The sequence below is a fragment of the Cryptotermes secundus genome, unplaced genomic scaffold (genome assembly GCF_002891405.2).
Source record: "Cryptotermes secundus unplaced genomic scaffold, Csec_1.0 scaffold649, whole genome shotgun sequence".
Taxonomy (NCBI): domain Eukaryota; kingdom Metazoa; phylum Arthropoda; class Insecta; order Blattodea; family Kalotermitidae; genus Cryptotermes; species Cryptotermes secundus.
In genome coordinates this window covers 46,981-60,467 of record NW_019738882.1, presented here as the reverse complement: position 1 = coordinate 60,467, position 13,487 = coordinate 46,981, and the positions used below count along the sequence as shown (strand labels likewise).

Here is a 13,487-nt window from a genome sequence, read left to right as displayed (position 1 = left end):
CTTTCTAAGGGACCCAATAGAGTATGTGTCTCCCCCCCTCACCTGAGGAAGGAAACATCAAGTTTCTGAATTGTTATGTTTCTAGTTTTTAGAATACCAGATGACAAACAAACTCCAGTAATTCTGAATGATTGCTATAGTCTTCACTGTTTATAATGAAGTATGCTACCCTTCCAGACAGCTTAAAGGAAGGACAGGGTCCATGAAAGTTCAGAATAACGTTTTTTTCGTGGTTCTTTCACACACACACACACACACACACATATGCACATACAGAGACTTAATTTTTAACTCTGGTCTTAAATCTAAAATGTACAAGACTTCAACAACTCACATAATTGTTATGGGCATAGAGGTGTTTTGTTCAGAGCTGCAAGGACTGAATAGCTGACTGTTAATATGGAATGCTTAATTTGTTTTTGTCCCATGTATGGCCAGTCATGTGCCTCCAATGGCAGCATTCTTGTGAAAAGATTGCTAATCACACTTGATGTAAGAAGTACAGTAGTACAATATGTTTACCCAAAATATATCAGGTTCTGACTCACCTTTTATCAAGTACCTTTACACCAACTTTGCATCATTGATGGCTGCACAAGTGTAGATTTTGTGTGTCATGTGAAACCACGGTTAGTCATAGTGTAGTACATACTACATTGGACTTACAATGCATGTCTGTCTGCCAATTCTGAAACGTTGCACTTGATTTCTTTTCTTTTTCACCCAGTGCTGTTTTTTGAGTCACGGGCTTTTTCATGTGTGCATTGTTTGATAGAATAGACTTACCCATTTATGCATCACCTCATTATGGCCATGAATTGCAGAGGAAAGTCAACCAGAGTATTTCTGAAGCTCAGGGTTGTGGCCTTTATTGCATATAACATACAAAAAATTACATTCACATAGTGCAAGGCCTTATATTTGTCAGATTATGATACAGACTTACATAAGCTGTACCTACATTGTTGTGTATACATACATAGTTGTATATTTATTGACTACCACTAGCTTTCTTCTCACAATAGTTTGAATAAATGAGGGGAAGTTAAAAACCATATGCAAAACTTGCATAGCATTATTTTGCTATTAAAACTGAATTGTACACAAATAACTTTTTTCTTCATGTCTCCATGATAACTTGAACCCTGTGAAACATTTTGTTCAAATTCCATGTCATCCTTTCAATGTTCAGCATTTTATAATGTACAGTGTGGTCTCATTTTATGCGAATATGCATTCTTGAAGACTTTGCATAATTCAAGACGAGTTTTCTCATGGGAATTGATCGTTGCCAAATTTTTTGGGATTCACATTATTTCAAAATTTGCACATAAAGTGAGAGTTTATTATATCACGCTATTTCAGATTTGCATAATTTGTGACCACACTGTACTTTACTTATTTATTTAGTTATGTTTTACTTAACAGTGCTGTATAATGTTGAGTGGTAGGGTCATAAGTAAATAATGAATTGGGGAAGGTGTGGTAAGAAGTGTTGTAGCTTAGTTAGAGGTATTGCCCCAGAATTAAAAGTGTACTTCAGTAGTAGCCAGACATTATTTCACTTGACGCCCAGCAACATACACCTTGCTGATGTTGCGATCATCACCAGTGTACAGAAACTTCTGTATCAGGTCCTTTATATCTGTCTTGTCCAGGATGTCAATAGGTCCAGGTTTCCTCATGTTAACAATCAAAGCATCAAAATCCTTCCCCACTTTAAAATTTCCAGTCTTGTCATCCACAGAAAGAGCTGAAATACAAAGAATAATTTTAATGGTATATTTCTTGCCATTTTATAATGTGATAACTAAGTTAGCTAGGATGATCAAATTAAGGAGGATGAGCTGAGGAGAGCAATTTTCACACAAGGGAAAGAAGAAAAATGCATATAAAGTTTTGGCAGGGAAACCTGAATGAAGGAGATCACTTTGGAACATTGAAGTAGAGTGGGACGATAGTATTAAAATGGATTTTAAAGAAATAAGAAGGTGTGGACTGGATTAATCTGGCTCAGGAGAGTGAAACAGCTGGACTTTTGTGCACACAATAATGAACCCTTGGGTTCCAGATGATGGAAATGTCTTAACTGGCAGAGCAACTACTGGCGTCTCAAGGACTTTGCCCAGTGGAATTTGTTAATTATGTTTGCAGCAAGTGTGCCTCTTTGCTTAAAATTATTTTTCAGTGCAACAAAACTTGGCACTCCATTGCACAGAATAAGCAGGAATGATTGAGGATAAATAAATGTTTTGCGGTTCATTTGTAGATAGCACTTGATTTACACTTCATATTTTGTTCTACTAGGAGATCACAAACAAATGAAATGTTTATAATGACTAGTAAGTATGAAGGTCCATCAGGTGCAGCAATCAATATTTAACAGGTGAACTACAACACATTCCACTGACCACCATGGCCCTCTGGAACACACACAACATTACAGACAAACATTTTGCCAGCTATGCAAGAGATTTTACATACCAGCAGTAAGAAGATAGAGCCACCACCAGAATCACATACCCATATAATAAGAATTTTCAATTAATTTTACTGATATTGTTGATCATTTTATAATTTATCTTAATTACTTTAATATTTTAATCTCTCAATTTCTGATTGTAGGAATCCCTTTTAAATAACTTGTTAATCATACTTGTAAGTGTTTGCTCTGTAGTATTGGCTGTGCACTCTGATGATGGCCAATAGTGGCCAGAACATGTAAAGGCTTTTTAAATGTTAAATTGCTGCAGGTGATGAAAGCTTGATTCGTATTAATTTGAAATGTGAATCCTTTTCATTTCCCACTAGATAATTCATTAATATGAATGATTACAACTTGAGATGTGAAGTATTATTTTTTTTATTGTTAGTGTGGTGGGACTAAGTCCCTTGCACTGTGGCCACTTCTGGCCTATTGTACCAGCCCCAGATGATAGGTGAGGGTGATTGTGGAGCAATTGGTGGAATGAAGATTGGCAGGGGAAACTGAAGTACGTGAAGAAAACCTGCCCCAGCACCACTTTGTCCACCACAAATCCCACTTGACCAGACCCGGGATTGAACCCAGGCCGCCGCAGTGGGAAGCCAACAACTAACCGCTTGAGCTATGGCGTGGCCCTATGTGAGAAGTAAGTTGAGCAGTTAAAATAACAAGGAAATGTGTGTAAATGCTTAAGATGGTGTTGTATGACTTTGTCTGGACACTTAGTTTCTATTGAAATTGTTAAAAATTTTAACTTAAAAGGTGCTGACTATCAAATTAAAAATGAAATTAATTTTAGGCAAGCTAAGATAGCTCTGACAGTACAATGGCTAGGTTGCAGATGGACTACCAAGAAATCAAAATTTGATTCTAGCAAAGACAGATTCCCCCCCTCTGGAGCCCACCCACTCTTCTATACAGCGGGTGCTGAAGCCTGTTTTCCTGGAAGTAAAGCAAACAAGGCATGAAACTGCCACTTAACCTCCAACTAGTGCCAAGGTTATGGATGGTGCAGCTGTACCTCCAGTCCCCCAGGCATCTCTGTGACATGGTACTTAATTAGTTAAACACAGGGATAACTTTGTCTTCTTACCTTTTTTATTTTACTTAATTGTTTAGGAAAAAACAAAGAGACAGGATAGTTTATTCAGCATAGTGACTGGCTACAGGCTGGATGACTGAAGACTCAGAGAGTTCGAGTCCTGGTAGGAACAAGAATTTTCTCTTCTCCACTTTATCCAGACTGGCTCTGGGGTCCACCCGACCTCCTGTCAAATTGATTATGGGGGCTCTTTCCCCAGGGGTAAAGTGGCAGGTGCATGAAGCTAACCATTCATCTCCAGCTAGTGCCGAGGTCAGGAAAATGTGAATCTATAAATCCACTCCCCCATACACCTTCATGGTGTAGTGCTTAATTCGTTAAGCACATGGACAGTTTTACCTTACACTACTGTTTTAGGATTTAATTGCTGTATTACATAGAGAATACTGATCATCACTGAGTATCCCAGTAGCCTCAGAAGAGTAGAAGATATTAACGCTGACAGTTACAGAGGTTCAGAACGTATTCGGATTTTATGGAATGATAGAGAATTTTGATATGCTAGAGCAAAGATATCCTTGCATCTGAGCACCATGAAATAAATTTGGAGGTAATGCTCCATGTATTTTTAACCTTGGCACTGTATGATAAATAATTAATTTCACATTCCAGCCACATATACTCCTGTGGAAGTAACCTTCGTACACTTTAAATTTTAGGATAGGCAGGTATCACGTCTGTGCTGAATGAGTCAGTAAAAAAAGAGCTATCCTAATACTATTATCCAGAACTGAACTGCAGTCATTCAAAGTTTTTTTCAGGCGTTGTGGACTTTATCCATTGTACCAGCTTTTTGGAACCACTGTGTTTAGAAAATTGACTCAGTTGTTATTACATGAACAAACTCATACGCTGCTAGATACGTATGAAGAGTTACTTACACACCATGGTTCATGGTGTTTTAACAACTGCACTTATGCAGAAATTTGCAGAAATTCTTAATTGTTCATCCCATGTATCTTCTTTTTTCTGAATAACAGAATGTTCAAGATAAAATCCTCTATGTATTAGTATCAGTAAGGCTTTAAATCACATACCTTTGGCTCCCCCTAATGTGGCAAGGTAAAATGCTTCATGATAAGACAAAGGAATATAGCCACTGCCCTGGTGCTTTTTAAAAAAGATATGAGTTGAGGTTTGTAGTGCAGACCGAATAGCATTCAGGATGGAAATGCTGTAGCCACCAGAGACATCTAGATGCAAAAAACATCAGCTACTAGCAAAGCTTCCATACTGTTCTCACTCTTAAAGATTATAATTTATAATGGCATAGTGTGACCTTTACAGTTAGAGAGAAAGACAGTCATGAAGTCTGTTGTACAGGTTCTTCAATATTTAGAATAAATTTACATGATGGTAATGACATAAAAATTACACAGGTTGAACGACATACATTTCCTTTATGCTACAATGTGCTGTTATCATATGCTTTCAAAATAAGAAGAGTGACTCTTCAGCCTTGAAGATGGAGACAGCAGATTGTTACTTCTTGTATGTGGACATTTGAATTTGTACTGTAGTGTCTACACTTTCAAACGTCCACACACAAGAGGTAACAGCATCATATGCAAGGGAAAGGAACAACATACAAATAGAAAAAAATAACACAAAGGGCTTATGAATAGAAGCAACACATGAACACCAAGTCAGAACATAGAGCTATATGATTTTGACAAGTGGATGACACCCCTAATAGAGGTGCAAGAATGATATAATTTTAAGAAATTTCAAACCAGAATTAAATTAAAAAGTGATATCAATCAATGAAAATAAATATTGAGTGTACATCAAGTAAATTAAACAAAAAACATCACCTTCGCAAGTATGTATATATATAAGTATATAAATAAGTGAACATTTTATACAGTGCAACGATTCTGGCATAGACCAGTGGTTCTCAACCTTTTTCAGACAACAGCCTGGTAAATTCTTTTTTCTATAAGACGAGTTCCCATATAATTGATGCCAGGGCACAGGACCAGGCTGCAGCCTGGCGGTTGAGGAACACTGGCATAGACAAAACACATGATGATGGTTGTTTGAGGCTGAAACATGTCATGAGGAGAAGAAATAAAAGTGAAAATAGTTGCATTAAGGGTTGAATATATTGTGTGCTTTTAAAGATATATAAATGCAAAATTTAATAAGACAGTAATCTTTGTAGTCACCACCACAAGCACCTCAAATCTTCATATTAAAATTATTGTTTGCAGAACAACCGTAACACTAAATAATTAGCAACTTGAGCACAGTCTTCTGGGCTGTAATGCCATGTAGTTCAAGAGAGGAAGGAACATACTGCTTCCACCTTCAGGTTCTAAGAGTAAACCAAGCAAGTGGCAAGCTGAGCTCAACTTCAAGATGGAGGTGATAAGTTCCTTCATGCTGGGCTGCCTCCAAGCTAGACAGTGTTACAGCCCAGAAGACAATACTTATCAGTCATTGCAATGAGAGCTTAAAATCAACATTTGTCTAGATTATATTTGCATTTTCTAGCACACCAATCGGGCATTACTACTCTGAATATGTAGGCAGAATGCTGATATCAACATGCCAGACTGCACACTATCATAAGCCTAAAGAGTGTAATATGAATCTTAACTGCCATTTCACAGGCCAGCAGTCATCAAATTTCAGAATTTGTGTTCTACCATATGATAAAATATTACCCGTTCCCAGTCCAACTTTGATGCCAGTGTCCAGCAATCTGCGAACATCACAGAGGCCACTCTTGAGTGAAGTGTTTGAGTTGGGGCAGTGTGAGATGGATGTACCTCGAGCGGCCAGAACTTTCAATTCATCATCACTGAGGTGTATGCCGTGGGCCAACACTGTCTGCAACGTTCCCATTTCTTCATTAAAATAAAGCTTTCAGACTTCATTACTGAACATGGACAAATTGCTTCAATTGGAAATTTTTGTTTAATCCAACAATTACATCACCTTGTTTGTGAGTAATCCTGCTCTGTCATACACATCAGCATAGTTTCTGCATTGAGGGTAGAGTTTTTGTACTGCTGCAACTTCGCCTGTGCTCTCAGAAATGTGAGTCTATAGCATATGAATTAAAAAAGGAGTATCCTTAAAAATGTTTATACTTTCATTTATGTATAGTTTATTTTGATCATATTACACTGAGAGATCAGATAATAGTGAATAAGAAACGAATGACTACTAATAATGGTTTCTGGATTGGATGATTGGATTTATTGGCACTTCTTTACAATTACAGTGAATTATAACAGCTCACAAGCAGTATCTGTCTAAAACTTGCTCCATTCTTTACTGGACTACGTGCGTCTTCTCTTCTGTGTGACAACTTAGTTCTGATTTACAAGTCGGGCACTTCTTCAGCTTCCAATGTCCACTGGTTAACACTCCACAGCAGAACACTGAATGCTCTTACAACTGAATTATTACTCTCTTGCAGATACCTAATGAAGAATCACAACTTGCCTATGAATGAACTCTGCTCAGTGTTCTCACATGTCCTACCTTTATAACTTAAGGAAAACCGAATAGACCACCACCCCAAACAGTTAGTTGTCATTCTGTCATCTGTTGTCATGGGAATGTGTGTTTGGCGAGCCGTTGGCTAGCAGTGGACTTGTTCATTGCTGCAGGATCATGTGATACCAACCTGTTGCCTAGCAATTGTCACATTTATCACAATATTATTATTATTATTATTATTATTATTAGAGGGGGGTGGGTTTCCCCATGCACTTAGACCAGTTATTGGTCCATTGTGCCTCCCCCTTTAATTTAATTTACTGGTGCGTGCTATCAGCCCCGTTCAGCCAACAAGGTCGGCCATCGGTACCTGATATTTCCCCCATCTACCAGAGGCATTGGAAACTATTTGGGCAGGAAATTGTTGCCTAATTTCACTCAGAGGTCTCTTAGAGACATGAGGATCTTTTACGTGCGGTAAATCTACGACACGGGACCCACGGCTTAAAGTCCTTCCCAGAGGACTTGTTCCCTGAATTTTTCCACCCTTAAAAATTCCACGACCTCTGCCGGGTTTGAACCCGCGTACCTTGAGTCATGAGGTCGGAACGTTACCCCTAGACTACGGAAGTCGCTTTTATCACAATATGTATACTTCTTCATGCTATTGTATGTTATAACTAAGAATGTTTAACGTTTATTTATATAAGGGAAGTGTTTCAATATGAAGAAGTTGAGAACATGAAGGGATAAAAGCTAGGTAGAAAGAATGATTTTCCATTTTATCTTTGGTGGGTCATTTTCAGTTAATGACATTGACTTCCATCACCATTGGAAAGTTAGAAGACACTGTTTCCAACAAACTTGCAGTATTCCTACATGGGTGAGAAATTCAAGCACAATTCCACTTCAAGTCCATAAGGTTCATACACAAGGTAAGATGTACCCTGGTTCAAGGAATAGATGGACAATTTTGTGTGTGCATAAGTATTTAATGCACAACTCATTCTCCTCATGCACTATAGCACCTCGAGCCCCTCACAATTTGTCACCGATAGACGCCATATTGTGACATACATGTTATGTTGGCAACTCTCTAATGTTAAAATATAATACTAGAGTTGACAACATCGTAGTAAACAATTTTCAATAATAGACTGCGCTACATGTGCTGTTTCTAATTTCTCTACTGTTATGAGTTACTACTGTTACATGTGTAAAAACAGAATCTCTCTATTGTTATGTGTTACCATGGTTATGTGTGTGAATATATATAAAACGCCCTTGTGTATCAAAAGTTGTCAATAAAGCAGGGTTAGATTGAACACTGATTCTTACTTATCCTTCGATGCACATAGAAGTAACGAAAACAAAAATACAGACCCATTACTTAGTAACAGTTGTGTAAACAGGTGACAGTACAATAGCCATTGCTAGGTAACAGCTCTGTGGACATGTTTCCCTGGCAATGAGAGAACATGCAATAATGGAAGAGATGTTACCTGTGCAGTCCATGCTTGGGCTATATAATGAGGACCAGCTGCCATTACAGGCAGTCTTGAAATGGCAGTTAGCCATGGGTCCCGTGTCGTAGCTTTACAGCACGTAAAAGAACCTCATGTCTCCAAAGGAGGTCTCTGAGCAAAATTCAGGACATTTCCCGCCCAACAGTAGTCTTTAACGCCTCTGATAGATGGGGGAAGCATTATAGATACCGCCAAGCCAGTAGAGGCCGAACTCACTGGCTCGGTCGGGACTGATGGTATGCACCAGTATCGGTAGGGTATAGAGACTCGTAGAATATTATAGAGGGAAGAACAATGGACCAATACTGGTCTAAGTGCATGGGGAAACCCAACCTCTCCAATAACTAACTAACTAACTAACTAGTAAAGTAGGAGGTTGGTGCGAGATGGCAGCCGGCCTGTGAGAACGTCAGCCACAGAGGCAGAGGAACATTCATGGTGGAATCAGCAGAGAGTTGCAATTGTGAGAAATGAGATGCTGAGGACAGAACCCAAAAGAAAGGGGAACATCCGCTGTTGGAATCCATTACCAAGCAACGGCTAGTGAAGACTGAGGAGACTTTGTGTGTGCTGTAGTTACAGTGATCTTTGGAGTATGTCACTCAGTGAGACTGTCATGGTCATTTGTAGTTATGAGCTATTTAAGAGTCCAATAAACCTGATTACCAATCCAAACGCCATCTATTGACATGTGACAATACATATAACTCGTTACCATTAGTAGAATGTAACCAACAGCACTTAATTATGGTACATATAAAAATGAGTGCTCACCTGAATGTGCACATTATACTTAGCAGCAAGTTCACCCAGAAGCATCATGAGCTGCATGTCACAATTTAATGCAAACCTTGGCGTTATAATTGGCTGAACAAGCTCATTCTGTAGTGTACAGAACAGAAACATGAAATTCATTAAAACCACATAAAGTCACAGTGTACCTCCCTTTCATAAAATTATGTTCCAAATTTATTATTGACATGTATATCATGTTCTGGTCATAACAAAAATTCAGATCTTTGGACTGGGGTTTACAATGATTTTTGTCAAACAATCAAACAGGTGAACTTGCACTATGTATCTTCCATCCAAACAACCAGCTTACAATAATTCGGAAGTGTCAGTCTATAAGTTAATGTGTCCCTCTTTTCAAAGCAATTCAGATCATTTTAAGACCTGCAAATTTGTGTATATGATCATGCTTGCACACATGTGTACATATAGAGGCATTTTAGAGACTGCCTCCTGGGGAGTAAAGAGCGTCCAGTGTGTCAGGCTAACAACCTCACTGCCATCTGTGAGCCAATTTTCTAGAGAAAATGTGGGAGCCTCGACATCTCACAACCCTATGGGTCTTCATGGCCTGTTACAGGGATAGCTTTAGCAAGCTAGCTTTGGAGATTGCCAGTGGTCATATAACATTCCTGAATATATGAGGGGCAGTCAAATGAAAATGGGTCAGAAGCCAAAACATATTAAAGAACATTTCTTACCTCAAAATTAATATCCAAAACTGTTAATATATTTATCCCACTGGGAGATAAGACGGTCAGTCCCATCCTTGGAAACGCTTGTGGCCTGTCTACAGAACCACATCTTTNACAAGCAGAGGGCCCTTGCAGTCAAAGAAGAATGCCATCATCACTTTCCCGGAACTTGTGTGTACAGCTTTGGATTTTTTCAGTGGGGGAGAATTCACGTGTTTCCACTGTTGGCTCTGCCATTTGCTCTCGGGTTCAAAATGGTGGCACCAAGTTTTGTCCCCAATGGCACTACGGTACAGAAAAGCATACTCTTCCTCATGGTATCGTTGCAAGTGACCCAGTGATGCAGCCATTCTCTGAGTCTTCTGTTCCTCCAGGAGTTGATGTGGAAGCCACTGCTCGCAGATTTTGAGGTACAGCAGGTGTTTACAGAACCGTGACTTATACCCATCAAAAGACTAATTTATTCCACAGTGATCCATCCGTTTGCCTGGATACAACCATCAAACACCGCAATAACATCAGGAGTGATGACACGATGAGCCTGTCCTGGGCAAGCATCACCTTGCAGTGACACACATCCCTCTCGGAATCTCTTATGCCATGCCAGCACACACAAACGTGACATGCTGTGTTCGCCGTAAACAACAGACATGCGACGATGGATTTCTCATCCTCCTATTCCTTCAGCAGTTAAGAAGCATACCACACTTCACTGTTCTTCTTTACCCACCTCCATTACTGATGTTGGATGACCACACATAGTGCTAACCTTACTTCCAGCACAATAAACAAACGACAGGTGTGTAAGTGCACATTGTAACTGTGCTTTCCAGAGTCCCCACCAGATGTTCATACTGTGAGAAAATTCCAGTGTTACCAACTTGCGCACCGTGTGAGGTATGTGTGGTGACCTGTTTTCATTTGACTGCCCCTTATACATAAGGAATATATTGTCTGCTGTGCACCAGCTGTAGTGTTGTATAGGGGTCTAGGATGGATAGTTTAACGCATAATGATATTAAATTACCTGTAGGGATAGGTACAAATACCGAGGTATTGCACATGATTTGGGTTATTTTAACAGAATGTATGTATGAGCTGTTGTAAGCTGTATTCTTCCATTCAAGTGCTGCCAGCCAGCCGGATATAAATTGAACTTGTGACCCGAGACACTACGTCACGTTTGGAGCGAGGGGCGAACAACGCTATGAATAGTACAGCCGCAAGGAGTGAAGTCCAAGTGACCATTTCTGTAACCATATTTGGTAATAATCTGGGAGTGAGTCCTTAAGTGTAGTATAAAACCCCAAGGACTGATGCCCCGGGCGCTTTTTAGATCAGACAATTAGTTGCGGCTGCTTGTATTTCCATCTAAGAGTCGGTACTGCCCTTAGCTTAGGCAGATTACCACTTCTACGTTCTTTCAAGATTCTTGTAATTCATTTGTTAGTAATAAACCTGAGTATATTACAACTGCTGAGAGGTATACCCCATTCTGCCTCCCAAGGGATCCGCTCGCCCAAGACCAACCTTATCCCTCAACCGCAGGATACAACAGTACACACAGGTATGCAGATGGAGGCACCACTCAATGGATTGCATTTACACTGACTGTAGAGTATGTTAACAGATGGTGCAGCATATCATAATCAGGAATTCATAAGCGTTCATGAGGTTAACTTGTTTTTATTGTTGCAGCATGAATGGTGCCACTTGCTAAAGTTGGAATCTAGATCTCAAGTTATAAACCATCTTTTTCACACATGCATCTGTACATTGCTCTATTAACATTACTATGGAAGATGCATTTTGATAGAACACAGAAAATGCTGTAAATTGTAAAATTTTGCAATTTAAGGTACAAGTAAAACATGACATTTCATTTTGAAGGTCTCTCTTTCAGGTTACTAGTTGATAGATGCCCGGGTCTCAAATGCTACAGCTATAGGGGATGGTGAAATCGTCATTTGGCCAGTGGCCATGGACATGCACATTAGCACATGGGCATTGCTAGTTTAGAATAAGAAATCAAGTATTAATTACCCTCTTGCACTGAATATTCCTGATGTACTGCTCTGTGCAGGTAAATGAATCATATATATGTTCCCCATATCCCTCTGGAGTGCCGTGGTTCATATTCACTTTTCCAATGAATGCACGTTGCCCCAGACGTTCCACAATATCTGCCAAAAATAATGAGCTCTCATAGTGGATTGTTGCAAAATACGTTGCCGTTGTGGTTCCACTTGCCAGTGTTTTTCTCTGGAAGTACAGCAGTAAGCAGAGAAGGTGTCGGTAACAGTACACAGTTAATTTAGATCTTTATAAAAATAATATCTTAGTCTAATAAATCTGACCTCATTTTGTTAATTTTAGTAAATACTCTTATCTTTATGATATAATGTTGCTGGTACTTTATGTTTTCACAGCAGTAACTTCAGATTGTGGTCTGGGTTATGACACAGGGTAGTCTTGTAAGTGGATACCAGTATTTTGGAGGAATGTATTGGCTCCATCTTCAGGGTGGAAGGGTAAACCAAGTAAGCAGGCAATGTGCATAACATTGAAGTATACCATATTCTACATTTATGATGTTCATAAAATATACCAACTAATTATCATTATGTGATGTTGACTTACCACAACAGACTCGTAAACCCCAATGGCAAAATCTACATCCACGTACTTCTTTTCTAAAGGAAAAGTGTATGTTGTAAGCCAATCCAGCAGCTGTTTGTCATAGCCTAAGCCAGCATTTGGATACTGAGGTGCATGAATGTGTGTGTCAACAAAGCCTGGCATTACAAATTCTCCCTCATTAAGATAATACACATTCACATCTTCAATTCCATATTCTTGCTGAGTCTGCATCAGCTTCTCTGTGTTCCTGCATACTGACACAATCTGAAATCCACATGAGTATCAGCCCATATAAGGTAGGACTAAAGAAAGAAGATTAGGTCACCTGGGTTGTAATACTTCGCAATTTTGTATGCACATACCAACCCTTTGAAGGAACATGTTGCCTCCATCTTCAGGGCAGAAGTAATAAAGTTCAGAAATCAGTAATATATGCAGATTGCAAGGAAGGTTGTTGTTGAGACCCATAGGTGTGGGAGGAGAAATGGAAAACAATCCAGACCAATAAGTGCTGTGAGCAGGAAAATGGCCCTTTTCTCGGCCATAATATTGTCTTTCATCACAAGAGGAACAGAAGTAGTGTACCAGAAGCAGGGTGTAAGAAAGTAGCCCATTTTCCAAATGTTTAAATAGAAAAGTGTCATGTCAGGAGAAAGTAAATATCTCGTCTGTAGATAAAAGTCAGTCTTGTCACTAGATAAGAGGATTTCATGACCTGTTTATGTGTGTCACACAACATAAAAGATCACAATCTGAAAATTCATTCTGAAAAAAAGAATCTCAGCAGTGTCTCT

At 39.1% G+C, this 13,487-nt stretch overlaps 1 protein-coding gene across 9 annotated transcripts in view; it reads right to left on the bottom strand.

Annotated features, from left to right (window-relative positions):
• Nucleotides 1-203: 203 nt before the first annotated feature.
• LOC111871224 (guanine deaminase) overlaps nucleotides 204-13,487 on the bottom strand; it is a 33,933-nt gene continuing 20,649 nt past the window's right edge. For all 9 annotated transcript variants that reach the window (XM_033754168.1, XM_033754165.1, XM_033754163.1 and 6 more), the window contains 7 exons: nucleotides 12,694-12,957; nucleotides 12,097-12,315; nucleotides 9,341-9,448; nucleotides 6,531-6,638; nucleotides 6,257-6,422; nucleotides 4,625-4,780; nucleotides 204-1,753 (listed from right to left, as the gene is read on the bottom strand). In XM_033754168.1, the coding sequence (XP_033610059.1) occupies nucleotides 1,557-1,753; nucleotides 4,625-4,780; nucleotides 6,257-6,422; nucleotides 6,531-6,638; nucleotides 9,341-9,448; nucleotides 12,097-12,315; nucleotides 12,694-12,924 (1,185 nt within the window). In that variant the 5' untranslated portion in view covers nucleotides 12,925-12,957 and the 3' untranslated portion in view covers nucleotides 204-1,556. The remainder of the gene's footprint in view (nucleotides 1,754-4,624; nucleotides 4,781-6,256; nucleotides 6,423-6,530; nucleotides 6,639-9,340; nucleotides 9,449-12,096; nucleotides 12,316-12,693; nucleotides 12,958-13,487) is intronic.